The following is a 21,606-nucleotide window of genomic DNA, read 5'->3' as shown; positions in this document are numbered from 1 at the left end:
GACATTTGTATAACACTTCTATGTAAATTGTATTTATACAGGCAACTCTATAATGGGTTGGGTGTCTCTGGATGCCTCCCTGAGCACAACTTCAAAGGGCCTTGGACTGAAATGTGGAATACAGGCACTTAGGCAAAATTGGTATCCAATAATTGGTGAGAACATGAAATCTTATGCTGCCACTTTTGCTTCCAACAAGTAATTTCAAATTTAGATAAAAAGTACAGAACTTTAACATTGGTTTCTTCCGTACCTAATTATCCAACACTTCATACTTAAAATTAAGGCCAAGTCCATACCAAGTATATAGGAGCTTGTCCAATTTTAAAAAGTCTGGCTGTTTCTTTGCAGTTTTCCAAATGGGAACTGGAATTCCTGGCTGCCTTTGTACATTTAGAAATTAATACATTTCCTAAAGCACCTCTAAAAAGATGCAGAAGCCTAACTGTAAGTGTCCCTTCACGAAAAACCTTGGAGTGGAGGTGGGATTTTTCAGGAGTGCCTATGCGACTTTGAAGTGAGTTTTATTATCAATGAAAAGTCAGCTCTTTTGTCACTTGCCAGTCCTTAGATAACTTCAACAGAAAAACAAAGGTAAATTCTGCACTAAAATAGCCATTGCTCCTAGTGATGTAGTAATGGTGACAGGTAGGATAACAGTGAGTTAGCAGGATAATATTACAGTAATCTTTATTAATACAGAAGATTTAAGTTACAGAACATTAGGCAAACCCACCCTCTTACTTCCCCAATATTTGAGGATGAACAGTTACAGACAAGAAAACAATCCAGTTACTTATAGTGCAGCTAATGATTAATTTACACAAAAACTCTTAACAATATTATACTGTAAAATATAAGTGCATGTACAGTATATAAATACAATAGCTTTCAGTTCCTTGTCAGGAACATAATCCAATCACATACATTTTTCAGTTTAATTTAGCTTATGCTAAAATAGATTTCCATCTTAAATATGTACTGATGTAAACCATACCTAATAAATCTCTCAGTTTCACTCCCTGCATCTTAACTTGCAATTTATACTACAGTACTTTAAAAGCTGAAGGAACACTCTTATTATTCAGAAGAGGTTTCTGTCAGAATTTCCTGTCTCTTAAATCTTTGGCAATGTTTCACAGGAACACTCTTATTATTCACACTTAGTAGTTTTTCACTACATGACATTTTAGTCTTATCCAAAGCAAGGTACTCTGTTTCCTGACTCTTTCTATTTGAAAGAGTTCACCACACGAATGCACTATATGAATGTTGAAATAACGAAAATCCTACACTGTAGGAGAAAATCGACATTGTGCAAAGCATATTAATAAGCATTTTAAAGATTCAAAAGATACAACATTGTCAGACACGGTAACACTGGCCCACTGCACTGGTCGGCCAGTGGCAACACGTGTCTGAAAATCTGCTCTTGACAGGCTGGTCCATAGTCAGACATGGCATAAGATGTGTCAGGGTTTGTATTTGGGCCAGGTTTGGGCCAGGTTATCCAAACTTTGATGGCTAAGATGAGGTTGTTCAAACCTACCAACCTTTTAAACAAGTCGCCTGACTTTCAAGAAGATATGTTGTGTTCACCTGGGCACCAAGGCCACCTATTTATGCTCAGCAAATCTTCATTGATGGAACCGTGTCAATATTCACTTGCACCAGCCAAAAATCACCACTAAACTCTGAACTGGTCAAGTCCCTTTGCACCCTGGCAGAGGCACCTTCTCAGAGCTGCTCGCTAGGGCACAGTCGATGCAGAACCGATGATATGAGTGGACTTGACAGCCCTTCACTCTCCAAACACATATGGTAGAAAGATGCAAAACTAACAGGAAAAACGTCTCTCATTTGAATTCTATCAGTCCTACTAAAAATGTTCCATGTAGAAGTATTTAATGTCAAGTAAAATATGCTGCACAGAAATATATTCTATCAGCATGTAGTGTATGGTTTAGGTAAGCAACAGATTCATTTTGAAACAGATGGAAAAACTTAAGATTCAATGTTTTTTTAAACAGCTTAAAGACTAAAAAAGCTGTAAGACTAAAAGCTGAAGGTACCTTTTGCCTCTCTGCAACTACCTGTGTCTGCTCCTCTGTGGCACTTTCATACGAAAGGTTAATTCTCTACTTTGAAGTGCCTGCCAAGTATTTAATTTTGTTCACGCTAAAATGAAAAAAAGAGAATTGCTCAGGACTATTGCTTGAACAAATACATTCAGTTTGAACTATATGCAGTAACCAATCCCTATCAGAAATGCCCTTATTCACACAGAGGTGAAAGTGCTCAAATGCAGTCACCACATGGTAGACGATTAGAGAAATACTCTCAAGAGAAAATATCAATATTTCTAGCAGTATATTATTCTAGCATTGTAGCGCCAAATGGTTGATTACCAAATGGCAGATTTCTGAGGAATATACTGAAGGCAAGTAAAATATTACATATGTTTCTATCTCAATTTGTACGAATACAGTAGAGAGGTTTTGGCATACAATATTTCTTGAGTGAATGTTATAATTAAATATATCCCTTACAAAAAGGAGTTTCTTTGTAACAGAAATGAGTATGATAAATACAGTTCTATTACTGTACAAAATATAGAGTGTTTTTAGAAAACAAGACCAAAACTATAGCTTTAGCATTTAGAGTGAAAGTCATTTATGAGGCATGAGTGAGAAAGTCAAATATGAACCCTGAAAACCAGGGTTCCAGCTGGGGAGTCAGCATGCAGGCCTCTTGAACAATACTAATTTCTACCCAATTACCAACCTATCAACTCGTCCTCTTTTTCTTCCAAAATGGACAGAAGCAGCAAAAATCAGTAAAGGGCATGTTAGATCCTATTTAAGACAGAAGATAAGAATGCAAAAATAATTATTATATGTTCCAGTAAAAATATACATTAGGAGTCTACAGACTTCTAGCAACAGGTAAAAAAAATACAGTATTTCATATGTTTGTATAGTTGAAATTAAGGTTAAAGAAATGGTGTAAAAAATGGGTCAGGAGTTACCAAAATGTACAAAAATAAATGACTTTTCGCTTGTGGTGTTGAATGTTTTTGCATCACTAAAGAAAATAATATTGCTCTGCTAAAATACATCCTGTAACTTTTGATTCAAAATCCAAAGGGATATATATTATTACTTTCTAAAAAAATATCACATTTCCACATGTATACTCTCCATCTCATATAAACCACACCTCTCTACAAAGTCCCAGTAGTTGAAAGCAATTCCAGAGATAACCCACTTCTTCAGACAACCTGTGGCAGGTGGTGCGGGCAGGAGAAAGGGCTTCCAAGCAGACACCCCTGCTGCTCACAGCCCTGGGGAATCACAAGTTCTCTCACAAATAACCCACAGCTTATACATGTGACAGTACAGCAGAAGCTCCATTGCAGAAAATAGTGTCTCGTCCTTTCCTTTCTCATACAGAAATTAACGCCTTGAATCTTTAATCTGCTCTGGGCAGTCAGAGCTTCATGGCTCTACGGAGTATCTGTCGCCATCTCCTTGGAGCGGGGCTCTGGCCACGCTGAACAGCTCATGGTACAGGAACAGATCATGAAAGATGGCAAGAACACTCCTAACTAGTTACCTTTTGGTCTAATAAAAGATCCAACCTTTATGTCTAAACCTTACTTAACAGGATTGTCCATTCTTCAACTTAAAATGTTTGGCATAAAAAAAAGCCTTTATGCTTACTGTCATGTAACCCACCACCAGCAGTGGTCTGTGATGCTGACCAGGGAGGGTTTGGTCCTTCCAGTTGCCTGAAAAACTCCTTCAGAGTCAATGGGAAAAGACTGAACAAGAGTGATGGTCATTCTGCACAGAGCCCTCTGATTCCAGACATACCAGCTCCCAGGAACCCGAGCCAGGTAACTGCAACCACCCAAAAGTTTTTCGACAGCAAACATTCAAGTCCCCAGAATGGAAATGAAATGGAAATGAAAAACAGGGCTGCTCTTTTCTAAGACTAGAGCGTCTCTGGTTCACCAGGGTGCAGTTCACCAAGAGACGGTCTGTGCATCACTGAGCTCCCACTTGAACCCTTACAACAGAGCTGGTGTAAGAACAGCAGTGCCTAGACTTGGGGCCTAGATATGATGGATGGACTGACTTTCAGCTTTTGTGAGGAGAAAAGCATCTTGACTTCCTTATAAAAATTATTTTTTTCTTGCAAATAACCTATCATGGTATTAGCCTTCTATTTTCATGGCTACATTTTAAATCCTGACATCAATTCAGTTTTCCACTAGATGAACAGAGGTTGAGAGCAAAGGGGTTAATTCAGGTAGTAGATGGGAAAGAACGAAGGAAAGAACAAACAACAGAGTGAGAAGGGGCTGAATGCTATTTTTCAAAAATACATATATATTCCATCTGAATTTGTCCCATATGTAGGTTTGCCATCCATCTGGGGTTCCTTGTTAAGGAACAAAATAGTTCACAGTGCCTGGTTATTACTATAAACCAGCCATCCGGTTTGTAACATTTAAACCCGCAGAGATGCTCTCTGTCGCGTTAGCTACCACTGTAGATGCAGGATAAATGATTTCTTCAACTGTCACATATGTCCCTGTTAAAAATCCAACAACTCCAACGACTGCTATAAAAACATCTTTAAATATCGTCCATAAACTTAAGTTTTCCTTGTAGAAAGTGAGAATTTCGACCAGAGGCGGCAGAATCAGTGCCAGAGTGCTGCTGCTGACAGCTCCCACGAAAGAAATCACCAGGTCCAGACGAGGGATCAAAACCGCTACAGCACCTAGAACAGAAGAGTAACAATGGCTTCAGATTCAACACCCTCAAGAAAAACAAAACCATTGCAAACACATAAGCTACTGCTTCAGTCTTTTAAGAAAGTTGTATTCACTGTTTTTCCAGCTACGAGTGGTGTGTACCATATAGATTATTGCATGTATTTGTGAGTGTGATACATCTTCATGCTCATCTGAGACACTCAGTTTCCATTCTGACTTTCTGCATGAGCTGGCAGAGCTTCAAGTTAAAATCTTTTTGTACTTAAAGGGTAAACAAATTTGGCCTGCAAATCACAGAGAAATGAGAAATATGAAATTGTATGGGGATTATTTATTTTTTCCATCATTGTTGAGTTTTTAAGATGAAAGAATGAAGTTCAGGAAGGGCAACATGCTGCCCAGGAGACATGGGCAAAAATACATAACCGTTAATTATTATATATTACTAATAATCTAGAAGTGCCATAAAATTACTCAAAATGAACCAAACTCGCTGGCCACCTGGCAGTCTCACAATTATTTAAGTCACTTTTACTTACAAACTTACCTCTTGAAAAATCTTGGTCTATACAATTGCATTCAATTTGTAAAACAACACTATAACAGTTGCCCGGTTAACTAAATGAGAACATCCCAAGGCTGCACACAAGGCCCACTGAGCCTCTTAGCACAGCGTGGTGGGTCTCACCTCCTGCAACCGAACCATTCACAGGAACAGAACCCATCACGTTGGACCAGAACCGCTTCTGGTTTTAACCCCTTTGGCTGGCAAGCTTAGGCAAGGTACCCCAGTACTAACTCAGATACACCCATTCTCACATCATGATTTCAGTCCTGTTTAGAAAACAGCTTTCAAAGGCCAGCTGAGCACATGCCGCTATAGGATCCCCTGTATGTGGTGGAAACGTCGTTCTTCTTTTCCATGGACATATCACCTTCTAGCTGTCAGACATAAACATCTGCAGCAGCTGCCTGCTTGCCATCTTCTATTGCTTCTCATCAGGACAAGAAAGCAATTCGGAAGAAAGGGAATGGGGAAAACTGCTGTAAAAGCCACCAGCAAATAAAAAATACCACATAATATATTTTGTTTCTTCCATACATCCTTTCTTAACTCTTACACTGTAACAACAGCATGTTTGGCTTTAGAGCAACTCCTCCACCAACCAAATGTTATGTAAACAATGTTTATGGCGGTGAACAAATGGAACAAGCAGGAAGGAAATCCTCACATAACATGTGAGGATGAAAAACAGAAGGTGTATATCAGCTTTATAAATTCTCAAGATGAGCTTTCTATTTGCAGAGCATCTTTGCTGTGGGCTGAATGCCACCAGCTGCCTTGAATTTTGATAACTTAGATTCTGAAAGGCAACATACTCAAATTATGTCAGGTTTGATGCCCTCCATTCAAAATATCTTACTTGGGAAAAACTGTATTGGTGAATACACTCAAAATTCACTTGCAGAGCACAACAGTTATTTGCTGCTGTATCAGGTAACCATTTGCTACGTATTTTAATAAAAACCCTAAATTAAAGAGATCTCGCTTAAAAAGGAGATAAGAAGGTATGAGTCCACAGAAGGATAACAGCCTGATCTGTTTGAAAGAAGCATATCATGCACTGATCTGCCAAGAAAAATCAATTAACTTGGTCATGCTTGTCATGACTAGTTTATTAGCAATCCGTGATTTTTACAGAGGTCTGAGGCACCACATAGCCAAAGGAAGCCTGGGCAGAGACACAAGTGTCCTTCAGGAAACCTTAGAAATACCCTGACACTCAAAAATAGATAAGCAAAGTTTTCTACCCCATTGTTAAACTGGACCTACTCAGTGCCAAACTGTTTCTTCCATTGCATGAGTACATATAAAGACTGGAAACGTCACATTTACACATTATCTAGGATGAAGCTGGATGAAATGAGAAAGGAATCATGCCAAAGTCTACAAAACTCACAAAATAGCTACCTCTATAGCTTTTGCAGCCACAACTCCCCTCAAGCACCATGAGTGCCCCAACAACCAGGGAAGAGCACTCAGACCACACTTGTAGTCACTATCATTTAAGAGAATGAATCCTGTTGGCAATTGCTAACCTAAAGATATGTAAATCCTTTCAGGTTTAGGTCAGTCTGCTCCTCTAACAAAGATAAGAGTGACTTGCAAAACACATAATCAGAAACTACAGAGACTACTGACCTTGCAGCTTTAGACATTTTGGAGCATCACAATTAGTTGAGTCTTCCTTTAGCACGTATCTTGAGATGCTGGATAAAGTGTCCTTTAGCTGAATGTTGCTCATTATATGCTAAAATTACTATGCAACCAATATGCAAATGTGTAACCAATTGGCTCTTTAGGACTGCCATGAGTAGGGATAAGATTTTGTATATAATGGCTGTTACTCTCTTGCTGTTGTGCTGGGTTTATTCCAGCATCCAGACTTGTGCAACTCTGTAACAAACAATATCTCGTCTCTGTGTGCTAAAATTTGGCTTAATTGCACATTGGGTGACAGAATCCTATTTTTGGGACAACAGACTGACCAGGAAGCGTGCTTGGTGCTTCCACAGCAATGTACAGTTCATATATAACTGAAAAGTGCAGCTGAAGTACATTTGCAATGACTGCTGAAACTCTCAGCTAGTGAATACGTTGAATGTGTTCTCATGAAGCAACAGAGGGGGCTGCATATTTATTATCTTGCCACTTTAATAGATGTAGTGGGTGTAGTCATTAAATATAGATTTGCAACTTCTGCAATAGAGCTCTTTCAATGCTACATGTGTCCAGAATTTAGAAGGCACTCATTAATTTATAGTTCATAGTTTTGTTTGGAACATTCTGCTTTATTACAAATAATGACATTATTTTTCATACTTTTTTTAAATTGGAAAAAATAAGAGCACAGTTTATAATTGCTTCAGGTTATAGAAAAGCAAAATGCTGTGTGTTGGTTTGGATCTCATAAAAAAATCTGTTCGGTTCACATACATTTGTGTGAAACTGGATATTGCTGTGGGAGGAAGTTTGGAAATGTGTTTCAAGGTTTTAATTAGTGTCTTATTTATCCTCTAACATCCAAGAGAAATAAAACTCATGTTTCTTATCTACCAAAGAACGTCCTCAAAAGTTCAGAGAGGGGCCCAAGTTTCCACGAGAAGTAAACAAGGGCCATTCCTACAGGCAGAGAGTCTGGTCTTCCCAGCCACACATAGGTTTTAAAGTAGAGAATCAAGAAGAAATTCTGAAACTTTATAAACAGCCATGAAACTTTCTGGTTTGGAAGCTCTGGGAAGCTCAGCTGAAGAAGGAAGTCCTACAATATCAAAATGAGACACATTTATTGGCCAACAGTTAAACTGTCTTCAGGTTCGAATAAAAGAGCAAGAGCCACATGAACAAAGCATCCCACAGAGATAACGAGTTTCCAACATATTAATTCTACCTTAAACTCTACAGGCTAATCTCAAAAACTAGTAATGATGGATTTCCCAGCCTGTCTCAGCCATGGAGTCACCCATTTGTGGCAGTTGGGGCTTTTTTAGGGGAGAAATACTATAGCAGAATGTTTCTATTTTCTTAGGGAACAGATTCCAGTGGAAAGACATTTTACTCTGTTTATATTATAGTGTTGCTTCTTTTACAACTTTCTCTCCTTGTTACAGAAACAGTGCATCACTAATCAGACTTGCTTGCTGAAGTGATTTCAGAAAAAGTTTTGCCATCTCATTACTACCCACCCTAAGTGCATTATAACTGCAGATGAAGTCAAATATGTGATTATCATATTCCAATACTTCCTCTAGTAATCAAATATTGAGTTACTTTATTTCTGTCAAAAAGTAATGCATATGCCATGCTAAATCCTTGAGCAAGTTGGGCACTATTGTAATTAGGATATATGGATCTAAGTAAAAACTGAATTATAATTTTGGTCCTATCCATACACAGGTCAGAAGCAAAACATATTCTGACTTCATCAGGAGAATTTAATGATACAGCTCACTTAAAAAAGCCTTTTTTTCCATGTTTCCAGTAGGATTTAATTTATTTATAAGTATCTTACAGGAAGCCAGAAAGCAATTTTGACATTTAAAAGGCTCATGATATTGGTAATTTCTACTAAATTTTCTTTTAGGCTAATAATAAAGCTATTTAATATTTCTTTACTAAAGTCATTTCCATGTTCTGTACATGACTGACATCTCCCACCTTGGCTTGCAGAGGCAAAACAGTGAGTGCTGTGCCACAGACAACACCTGCACACTGCAGACATACTGAGAGAGCCACAATAAATCATTTAACTCTTTTACAAAACTGTAACATACTACATCACAATTAAAACAATTCACATTTTAAAAATAAGCTACAAAATCTAACAAAACTCAGTATTTTTTAAAAAAGCTGTCCGTTCCTTTAAATAAATGACAAAAAATAATGCCTTCCCTGAGAGTTCCACAGTGGGAAATGAACTGTGTTTTGATATGTATGTACAAAAGAATATGAGACCAAGTAGAAATCTGTTACTTATCTGAAGATAAACTAATGCAAATAATCACTTAAGAGCATTTGCGAATAATTTACAGAGCTTGCACACAGGTAGAAAGAAATCTACATATTGATAATGCGGTTTAAAAAAATTATTTTAGATTAAGATCCTGATATTATTGTGATTCAGAAAATTATTTTTTCTGTCGAGAGATGTTAATTAACTTGGGTTTGAGGTGGTGTCTGTTGTAGCTGTTCTTTGAGACATCAAAAGACTGTAAGATACATACAGAAAATTTCTTTAAAAATTATTTAGATTCAGTCTTCACCAAAAATACTTTCTTAAGCCAATTACTTAAAAAGCATGCTTTTAAATACCAGCTCGGCCTCAAACCCAAAACTAATCAGAAAAAGGAACAAAGCAGAAGATGAATTGCAGTTATACTATGAAGTGACAATTTCTGCTTCCACACAAGAGAGAAAAAGCGATACATCTTGCACACAGAACCACCACACACATCATTCGGTTTGGCTTTATTCCCTTCAGAATGAAAAACTCTTCAATCAGTGTCTTCCTGCAACACAGAGTATGAAGAGACAGAACGTACTTCACATAATTTGCCCTCACACTAACTCACAGATCACGATTGCTCTGCCCCATGTTAGCAGGAAAGACTCAGCTCACACAGGAGAAGATGGTTTCAATATCTTGATCCTTCATGAAGAGAAGTAACACGGGACATGACCCCAACACAGCAGAGTCCTACTGACCTGCCAGGGAATGGGCAGATCCATCCCTTCCCCAGAGCCCTCCGCATCAGTTTCTCAAAGAACTGTAAGTAAATTCATTTTTTGCAGCACTTTGCATCAGCGATTTCAAAGCCGTTTACAAAAGGTTTTATATTTACAGTCTTTTTATTCCTTATGCAGAAAGATGCATAAAGAATGATGTCAGACCAAACAGTGATGTAACAAGGGCACTGAGTCCAGTTTTCTTAACAGCATAACTAAAATACCTACAGCCAAGGCTACAAATTGGCACACACCCCTGGCATAGGAGTCCCCTGCCAGGACTGCGTCCCCCCATGCTCCACTAATAAAATCTCTCCCCCTGCCTTGTCTGTGTCTTATACAACCCCAAAATTCAGGCAGTGTAATTTGTTCAGTTTCCAGGATCTGCCCCCATTTGAAGCAGAATTCAGTGTCACGACAATCCCAGGCAGGAGGAGGCTGTGTGAGCAGGTGCAGATTTACAGGGACAGGGACGGAGCAGCAGTTATGTGGCTGTAAGGACTTGCGCACTCCTAATCAAATGTCAAAGTGGTAGTTAATAAAGTGCTTGGCCTCCTCATCCCGATCTGTCTGAACTCATCAGATCTTCAGAAGTAATGTCTTTTTGCTAAGCACCTGTCTTGGATGGCAACAAGCAAAGCAAAGCTTTGTGCAAACGTATTTCATCATTTAATTAACAACAATCCATGGGCTCACAAATGACACCTGGTTAGACTGTTACATTTGAAACATTGTGTGGATTCGTCTCTACAGTAAATTTATTTGAGCTTTGCTACCAATACTTTATCATACAAGTATTTTTAGACATACATCAGTGAAATAATTTAAACAACTGCTGTATGTAGCTAGATTCAACAAATTAATATAAAGCATGCAGCAAAACTAATTAATGTTGAACTCTAAATGGATGATCCTATACCATTACAGTACTGACACTGTTCCCACTGCCAGTCACTCTCCTTTAGACACCTGATTCCACAGATGCAACAGAAATGAGTCCGCAAGTAAACTTCTGTCCCCTTTGTCTCACTCAAAGTATGCAGTATGTATTAATGTATCAAGCTATGTTGCAGGAAAGCAGGCAGTGATCCGTGGCTGCTTTGCTGTCTCATAATAAAAGCAAGATCCAGGCAATAGGAAGTTAAAAATAAAATTTTGTCTTGCCATCACCCTTCAATATAAAGTTTTAATTATACATCTTTTGACTACTATATAAAATGAACAAAAAATAATAATGTAATTAAGATTAAATCGAACATATTTACCTTCAATCTTAAGCTACTATACTTTGCTCCATAAATACTAAACATGCACATATGAAGGCAAAACATTGCCAAAGACACCATTAAGAATAGCTAAAATTACTTATTTTTATCCTTCAGGGTTCTTGTACTATTTAATAATCAAATTTTACATTTTTTATTAAAGATTATTAAAGAAACAGCTGATTAAGATGATAAAAATATATACATTACTGTGGAATCTATTTGGCAAAATAGAATCCACCGGGATACCAAAAAATCATATTAACTGTGTCAGATAAATCATCTTTTCTAATCACCACCTAAGGACTAAAGAATTTATTAAATAACAGATAAAGTTAGCTCACCCTCCTTCCCCTAAGTATTAAATAAATTACAGAACAAGGAGATTCTGTTCTGGATAACTGTAATAAAACTTCTGAGCTAAGAGCCTCTAACCTGTATTTGGGGGTGTTGTATGTGCTACAGCTTTCATTAGCAGGAATACATTAATTTGTGCATTTCCAAGCCAGAAGGAGGGAACTCAGTTTGCCGAAGGAGGGAACTCATGACTCTAGCACAGAGGAGATGGAAGCAAGGACAAACTAACTCCTTCTCACTTCACTCTGTCTTGTCTTTGAAAGGTCACAGAAACTGCAGGAGATCCCTGGTGCTTGAGGAAAACAAATGTCCTCAAGAGAGGCCAAAAGAATAACCCAGGGAAACACAGGCAAGTCAGCTTCACTTTGGCCCCTGGACAAATCATGGAGCAAGTCATGCTGGAGCACATTTCTGGCCATGTGAAGGACAAAAAGGTGACTGGAAACCGAAAATGTATTTATCCAGGGCAAATCATACGTGACCATCCTGACTGCCTTCTCTGACACCATGACTGGATTTATGGAAGAGGGCAGAGCAGTAGATGTCATTTACCTCAACTTTGAAAAGGTCTTTGACACTGTCTCCCACAGTATTCTTGTGTAAGAGTGGAGGGAAAACAGATGGGTAAAAAGACTCACTAGAAAAAAGAATCATGGTTAATGGGTCATACCCTGCCTGGAGGCTGGTAAAAATCCTATGGTTAGTAGGGAAAGTAAAAGCTTCCTATAGCTGATGAAAACACGGAATGATCACTTAAGATGACATGAATCATGTTCTTTAAGCCTAGAAAACAATAACGCTCATTATAATACTAATTTCTCTCAAAAATGCCCCTAGTAACAGTGCTGAAAGTAGGCTGGCATATTGAAGTCCAAATTAATTTAAATCATTGATTTTCGATCATGATTCAAAGCTGGATTAAAATTTATATTTTCATAGTGATACTACATTTTTTTAATTTCCTAAGTAAAATGGCTTAAGGAGACATTCATTCTTGCTTATTTATAGCTTCAGTTGATATGTCTTATTTAAATAATAGAAGTGCTAAGGAACTTACAAACTAAGTACTTCAGTCCCCAGAGAAAGTTTAGACACTTTCTAATGGGAAACCACTCTATGATTTCACCAAATGTTAAAAGCTTTTCATAAAAAGCAAATGCTTGGATTCTTATGTAGTTCTTTAAGTATCTGAACCGGCCTGCTTATTATGGGCTGGGAAAATGCAGAGGTTTGTGGTACAATCAGCACCTATTGCCTATGGCACGTCCTATATTATTATATATAATATTATATTAATATTATCGACATGCTAATAACTCACTTGTGAATTTGCTGCAGTATTATCACAAATAAATTTAAAAATAATGCCCATAAAATGACAACGATCAGACTGCAGTGGGATGACCGGTGCATTTCCAAAAGGACGCTTTGAGCAGCTGGTGGCACAGGCACGAGTTAGTTGAAGCCCGCTGCGCTGATTGATGACACAGACAACCAAGCTGCCAAGTGCCCCGGCTTCCCAGAGACAACCACGTGCAGGAGCGAGTTGGGGTTCAGCTCCGTGTCAACAGGCTTAGACAGATTAAGCACTGAATTATGGCCTGCAGTCCCAATCCATCAAAAAATACAGTCATGTGCAGATGTTTTTAATCTTAATTTGTTGGCATTTCATCTCGCAAAGTGAAGTTGGGAGAGAGCAGCTTGCTTCAGCACATGGAAAACCTGACTGGAGAAGGCGCAGCTGCCCGCAGCTCAGCATGGGGACATTCGGGGGCAGCGTGTCCACAGCACCGTCCCCTGCTTAGCATTCATTCTTTATTTTGTACAACCCAAGTAAATCAATACCAAATACAGATACCCGGCTGCATATTGCAGGCCTGCCTTGCTATAAACTATCCTTTAGCTGTAATTTTCAAAGAGCTCACCATCATGTTTTCAGGGCTCACCATCACGTTAGGGATTGGAAGGGACCTGAAAGATCATCCTGTCCAATCCCTCAATTGATGGGAGAGGGAAAATAAAACCTCGTGCTCACAGCGGTGATACAAGAATGGGGGGACTCAGGTTCAGTGTTCTCCTCAAGAAGCTGTGGTTTAAATCCCACTTTGAGTGTCCCAAACACTGAGTTTATACTTTTCACCTATAAAACTATTTTTCAATTATTTTTATTTTTCTAAACATAATACTATTAATTAAATCACCCAACGAAGTTTTCAAAAACTTTCAGTTCACTCCTGAGTCATAAGATTATGCAAGCTGTGTCTGTTTTTCAAAGAGCCCTAAACTGCTGAGTCACTGAAATTTTGCCAGAGGAATTCTCAGGTTTTCTGCAGGGTTTTTAAAAAACAGCTCCATTTCAACATTTCTAAAGGAAATAAAACATTTTAAAACCTGTGTTTGTTATCAAAATACAAATGATCTAGCTGTTAAAGTCTCATCATAACTTCTGAGAAAGCAGTTTTCTGAAATAAGCATGTTTTCCACTGTTCTCGTTTAGCAAACTTAAAGTCACATTTCAAATCAGCTTTTTTTCCTAAGAAAGAAGCAGTTTAGTTTCCTGCCCTATAACAGCAGGCAGCCTTCAGGCCAAGAAATTTTCTGTTAAAAAAACACAGGGAACTGCTGGAGAGAGTCCAGCGCAGGGCAACAAAGATGATGGAGTGGAGCATCTCCCTTATGAGGAAAGGCTGAGGGAGCTGGGGCTCTTCAGCTTGGAGACTGAGAGGTGACCTCATTAATGCTTACAGATATATAAAGGGTGAGTGTCACGAGGATGGAGCCAGGCTCTTCTCGGTGACAGCCAATGATAGGACAAGGGGTAATGGGTACAAACTGGAACACAAAAGGTTCCACTTAAATTTGAGGAGAAACTTCTTCTCAGTGAGGGTGACAGACACTGGAACAGGCTGCCCAGGGGGGTTGTGGAGTCTCCTACTCTGGAGGCGTACAAGACCTGCCTGGACACCTTCCTGTGTAACCTCATCTGGGTGTTCCTGCTCCGACAGGGGGATTGGACTGGATGATCTTTCAAGAACCCTTCCAATCCCTGACATTCTGTGATTCTGTGATTCTGTGTGTATTCATGAGAACCAGTGACTTGAGGGATCTGCACAGGGTGTAGCCATAGGATGCGGGTTGCTCAGAAACATCAGCGCGTCAAAACAGCACCTTCCTGAGAAGGAGAGACAGCAGAGAAGCAGAAAGCGTCTGGGTGGACTATGGACTGGAAAACAAACATTTTTGAAGTCTATCGGGAGCCAAGCAGTGCAGCCAGTCCTAAGAGATGGTCAATGAAAGCAATTTTCAGCACTGTAAATGTGCCAGAACAAGACAGCTTACAAATCCCCCATGGTTGTAATGTTTGGAATTGTAGTTCCCGCAATTTTGTCTCTCTCTTCATAGGCAAAAGGAAGGCATTGCACCCTTAGAAATAAAGTTTTTAATCTGTGCACAGGAAACCTGTGTTCAGCATATTTCACTTGCACTGGTCCGTTTGGTAGCTTTGGGCATTGCACTTCCCCTGCCCATGCCTTGGCTTCCTTATCTGCAAGATGGCAACAATAACAGTGAGTTCCTTTGTAAGGCACTTCAGCAGCGATACATAAAAATAATATGAAAATAATAACCTTTAGTATCATTGCAGTAGCTGTTAGAGCTTTAATACTTACATTGGAACTCAGATATCAAAGAGCATTACTCTTAATTGCCCACATGCCTATGCAATAAATGGTAAATAAGGAACTGAGCTGATGCTATATGATCAGAATCCTTTTTTTGGCTATCTTCAAATGCTTTGCATTCTGTCTTAGGAATGTTTTCCTTGCTGTACCAAACTCTACCATAATCCTTTGGTAATGCTTTTAAGTGGACAGTGAAACTATTACGTGTAAATACACTTTACACAGCAGCATGGACTCCCACAGGGTAAAAGGCAATACTAAATACCAAGCACAAGATATGACTGTACTATAATGCCATTTTTTAACTAGCAGGCATTACAACCACCACTGCCAACATCCTGGGAAGTTTCAGTTACCCAAAGTAAAAATGGTGCCTGCTGGTAGAGTTCCAAACAAGATGCAGAAACCTGGAGAGGCAAGTAAATGTCCTTCCAGTCATAGTTCATCTGAGATGAGTGTGAAACATAGTGCTGAATATCTACTCTATAGCTCTTTAGATAATCATTTTCTAACTTTCCATGGGAAAAAAAACCCAACTTTTTTATCCCCAACAGTTACTGATGAGTTAATGTTTAAACAACTCAATCTCCCTTTCATTCTCAAAAAAAACTGTCTAAAAAACATAAGATTTCAGAAAAAATCATTAAATAAATTTTAATTTAAATTAGGTAATAGGTTTTTATTTAGCAGCATAATTAAACAATAAACAATTAAAGATAATAGGGTTTTCTTTTTCATGATATAAACTACTCTGTTACCCCAAAGTTCAATGTCAACTTAAAAGGACATGTAAAAGGAGACACAGACCATAGGCACTGGCTTCGATTTACCTGTTTCAGCATGGGTTTGTATTAGATACAGCTTTCAAAGAACACCCTGTCTTGAAGTCAGGAAAAAATACTGCAGGAGTAAATGTTTTATGGGAAAATGCCACCCCCTGAGAAACATAAGCCCGTTCAGGCAGTCCCTGAAAAACAACATGATTCTCTTCCAATTAGCATTAACTACGTGATGGTGACACCAAGAGACGGCACCACCCTGTGGAACCCCGGCCAGCTGGGACAAACGCCCCAAAAAGGAGCTGGTTTTCTGCTGCAACATCCACAGGTGCTCTCACAGTAACTAACCTGAGCACCTAAAATCTCACTTCTCACACGAGTCTCTTTGCAATCCTGAATTTCATCGTCTCTATGTTTATACTCCTTCCACACCCTGAAACAAAGATCTATTTTCATGGTGTTTAATGTTTTCCAGTAGCGCCAAGTCCAGCACAACCGCCACATTTCTGAGAAGCCAAGCTTGCCAGCTGACCCCTCAGGACAGTGCCAAGCATCAGGCCACAGACTGGGAAACAAGTATCACCTGCCCTCTTTTTAAATCACGTCAAAGAAAATATGAAATCCAAAGGGTATAAGATTAAAGTGATTCCCCAGCTGAGTCCCCTGATGTCCCAGACTACATTAGTCATTGACATTTCACTGACAGATGCAACACAAATGAAATTACGCTACAATCTGTTTACACAACCTGGTAAGTGTATGTACCTACACTTGGTCACCTAAAACTTAAGAGAATCCCTTATAGAACTGAATATGAGAAGATACCCCACCTGCACAGGTGAGCTGGCTCTGTGCCCCGTATCCTCACCACTGGAATTCTGCGCTTTCTCATATTCTAATAAGAATTTGTGCAACATCAACTTCCAGACAAGCAATCTTCGCTATCCATTTTTTGACAATTAAAGCTCTATCCACTGTCAGATGTCAACCAACTATTTATTGGCTATAGATAATACACTGAACTTTGTAATCTTCCTTCAAACAAGCATACTTTCCATCACCTTTTTTGTTGTATATTGTTATTAATATATGACACTCCTCTGCCTAAAAGCCATTAGTTTTATGCCCGTTCCTCAGTCACAACACAGTACTTTGAGCTCAGGTTCAACTACTTAATTACCTTATTATCCCCCCTTTCTTCTCAGAATGTCAGTGTTCCCACAGCTGTTTAAAACACTATCCAAAACACCAATGTGTTATGTATTCTTCATTATTTATGAGTGTGATGCTCTGTATCGTCTGTTCATTCTATCAGCTTTAATTCTAATTTTCAGATGATGGGCAAAAGTACCAACTAGAGTCACATCCAGTAGTGATTCCACCAGATATCCTTTAAAAATAGCCTGAATTCTGTATCTGGCAACAATGATAGCTTCTTTATGAGATATCAGATAATCACTATTTAATTAATCTGACATGGTTACTTTCCAGTGATAAATTGCCATAATTTTGTGTGATGAAAACCTAAATTTACATCTGTGCCTTTATAAATTATTTTTAATCTAGCAATCCCCGAGGAAAAAAAAAGGGGGGGGGGGAGGAGTGGCAAGATCGATTTTACATAAAACCATTTTGATTGCCAGCAATCATATGTTCATCTTTTTCTTATTTGAGACCTCTCAAATAACAGGTCCATTTTGCATGACTGTTTATACATGTCACTTCCTAATAGAAATAGGTAAATCTCATTGTCGCATCATTGCTAAGATTTTACTTCTGATAAACCCCAAAATAGTCATCTTAATTAGATCAAGCTAACAAAAAAAATCTTCAGGGTATGTAATAGTATCTCCATACTTAGATAGAAATACTTGCATTAATAAAGATTTACTGGAATATTCTTGTGGAAATTATGGTCTTCTATGGTCTTCGTCTCTATGGTCTAAAATAGTGTAAACTAAAACAAAAAAGTGAACTACAGTATGTTTGAAATTCATCAGACTCCTAACTTTTTACTATCAAAGAAAAAGGTGCAATGACTTCATCATTAGCTCTAGATCACACTACATTTATAACATAATATTCAAATTTAGTACTTTTATTACACAAAATTAACCCTGTGGGGTAAGTATAGGAAAGATCTCATACTGGGTTTTGTTCCCAAAATACTGGATGTTGGCATACTGCTTTACTATCGACCTAAACTGAGGGAGTAGTTTATTCCTTGCCGAGAGCCTTGTAAATATTGATTTAAGGATGTGATTAAAACCATGGAGTTGGAATATTCATCTATCCATTGTCAGTGTAAGAATCAATTTAGAAAACAAGTGAATTATTAAAAACACAAACTGCTACAAGTTTTGTCAGTATAATCGAAGAGATGATACTGCTGTTTAGAGATGAGATGGGAAAAATATCCACTCAATAGTTTTCCGCTAAAGAAAAAGTCATGAAAGAAACAAGAAAAAGGAATTATGAAAATACTCACGGGAGAACAGTAATACCAAACTCTATCAGAATGGACTAAAAAGATTTTCCATGTAAGTACAAGGATGAAAAATTATAGTAGACATGGATTTGAGTAAAAGGAGCTTATGATACGATAGATCAGTATTGACTGCTGCTTTTGGGGATAAACAAAACCTGGTGGTTGGATCCATCTTCAATGTAAAGAGAATGTCATAGACAATCATGTCTTATAGGTTAGGCATGGCTGAATACCATAGGGTACTTTAGAGACTGTGAACATGGTCAGAAAACGCAGTAGGTTAGAACTTTGCTCTCAGTCCCACAAGCAAACATCCATCCCTCAGTGGTAATGCTCTGCATTTGTGTGAATGAAAGTTTAGCGTGTACCCCATGGACTGAATTACCCGGTATGTTTAATGGGTAATTACAGTTATTTATTAAAATATTTATTTTATAGAATGGATTTTATATAATTATGTATTTTTTATTATAGTTAATAATAAAAATAACACTTCAGTTACAGTATGAAAAGCAAAAAGGTATAGCAAAATAATATGTACTTAATGGCACTGAATGAGGACAGATTAGGCACACATTAAAGACTGGATTGCTCTTCCACACTTTATCTCAGTGAGGTCTACAAGATCCTTTCCCAAAGACCTTGAAGGATCTATTACAAATGAAACAAAGAACAGTTTTTCTACCAAGGAATGCTCCTATTTTATCCCTCCCTTTTGTTATCACAAGGTATCTTATACAGTCTCAAGATGAAGTGATTCTTTTTGGATGACACACTCGAGCACTCGAGAATATAGTGTAAAAAAGAAAGCCCTTCCATGAGGGCAAAGAGTAAATGACAAGGTCTTATCCATCCTTTCTGTTTATGGCCTGAATTTAGCAAGTATATCGACACGAGCAGATCACGCAGCCATTCAGAAGCATCTGCCTCTTCACAGTGAGCTGTGATACTTCAAATAAGGCAGGAAAATCACATAAAAAGAAAATAAAACAGTATTGTGAAAATGAAACACTGCAAGGATGTAATTCATTTAAATATGCTACACATTTTTTCTTAATTCTGCTCTGACATTTTAAGGCTGTATACCTTTATTATGACAAGTGACGTTCAAAGCCCTAACTCTGCAGCAGGCTGGTCAAGTCATTATAGAGAAGTCACAGAGAACTTACTCCTCATTTGGTTTCATCTGTATCTCAAGATGGCAAAGGTAGAGGAAACAAAACAAACTAAAATGTTTAAAATTGCTAAATTTGACTGACAGCAGTTCAGAAGCCACAAGCTGCTCACAGCCAGCAATTCCTCTCCAATCTCTTACAAAACAAGACCGACATTTGAAAGCCTGTGGTGAAGATCAGTTTAGCAAGCCACTAATCATGAAGAACACTAAGGCATCGTTAATATTTTAGCCTTTATGCTTATTTGAAGCACTAGCAAAGAAAATGCCTGGAGTGACCAATTCCAGGTATGAAGTAATTTTTAAGAGACAATTTAAAGCAAAGCACTGTTTCATTTTTATCAAAAAGAAGCACCAGGATGCCAGTATACAAACTGTCAAAGAAGTTACACTTTGATGGCCCTGAGTATTTTTCTCATTGCTAATTGTTTTCAACATACAGTGAAAATGCTCTCAAATATTTTCAATAAATGCTTTCAGTGCCTCTATCCTTTGCAATCTTCAAAAGGTTTACTTGCAATGTGCCCAGCATTTCTAGTATCTTGAAAGAAAAACTCTGCATGGTTTGCTCTCTGCACAATGACCTAACTATGCATGAGCAAAAATGTCTTTCCTCACCTATAAAATAGGAAAAGATGTTGATAATTAAGGGCTCTTCTAATGAGAATTCTGCATTCAGGACCTCCTGCTAGTTGCAACCCAATCTTAGTAGCTGATGTCCTGCTGGGGCTCATTTCAAGAGACTTCCAATCAATTTCTGGATTTTTTTCACACAGTATACATTAAATATGGTATTTCCCGATCCAAATTTTAAATGCTCCCCTGTGCTTCCTGGTCCATGTGAGGAGTTCAGCAATTCTTTCCCCAAAGGACAATACACCGGTCATCCTTCAGAAGAGATTTTCATATTCTTCATCACCAAGATGAGAACAGCTGTTCACACAGCATTTCAGATGGGATTCTTACTCAGCTCCTCGAAAAGTCAGTAGACAGCTCAAGTGATTGCGGTAACTCTGCAGAAACTCTGCAGTCCCACCAAATTTGCTCACAGGCTGTGACCTAATGGCCCAGGTTTTAACAAAAGGACTAATGGGGCACTTAATTTCTCAAAAGCTACATCAGACAGACTTTCAGAAGAGGTGGTGTCCCAAGCAAGAATCTCAACTGAAATCCCCCTTAGCTACTTATTCAAAGTGGCACCTTATTCTCAGTTGTCACACTGCAAATAAAATTACAGCTTTTCAATAGGAAATGTAGATAAAACATACCTATTTTTACAGACTAATCATCAGTACCTGAAAGTTTAAATCAGATAGAAAAGCTGCACCAGACTTCTAACATAGCAGCCTAACTTCCAAAAGGAGACTCACTCACTCAAGTTACAGGTGGGCAACAGTGTCTTTGTTGGCTGCTGTGAGAAACTAAAAGTAAGACGAAATGCGTTATTGTGCGGTGCAACTGGTACTGTGGATCAAGTTTTCTCTATAAAGTAAAATCTCTGCCTGCAATTTAAAAATATATGAACAACATACAATTAAGGAATGGAACAAAACTCACTGTCAAAGATATTTTGGCAAACAGAGCTTAAGGCTCTTAATTACTTATGGGCTGCTTTGTTCCATCTATTATCCTTTGCCTCTGTGATGTCAAAAGGAAGTAAACAGACTCCAGCTTTTCTTGCAGTCTTGTTACTGCATTTACAAAATAAAATAAAACCATTTTTATTCTAGCTTTCCTCCTCAAGGAGGTTAATAAATTACATTTTAAAAATGCCTTCAACAAGGCACCTT

At 38.2% G+C, this 21,606-nt stretch overlaps 1 protein-coding gene across 2 annotated transcripts in view; it reads right to left on the bottom strand.

Moving 5' to 3' along the window:
- Positions 1-679: 679 nt before the first annotated feature.
- The window catches only part of SLC36A4 (solute carrier family 36 member 4), a 112,294-nt gene continuing 91,367 nt past the window's right edge, over positions 680-21,606 (bottom strand). For both annotated transcript variants that reach the window (XM_082066735.1, XM_082066734.1), the window contains exon 11: positions 680-4,791. In XM_082066735.1, the coding sequence (XP_081922861.1) occupies positions 4,487-4,791 (305 nt within the window). In that variant the 3' untranslated portion in view covers positions 680-4,486. The remainder of the gene's footprint in view (positions 4,792-21,606) is intronic.

Source organism: Streptopelia decaocto (assembly GCF_964273445.1).
Source record: "Streptopelia decaocto genome assembly, chromosome: 1".
NCBI lineage: Eukaryota > Metazoa > Chordata > Aves > Columbiformes > Columbidae > Streptopelia > Streptopelia decaocto.
This window is presented reverse-complemented; position numbering and strand designations above follow the sequence as displayed.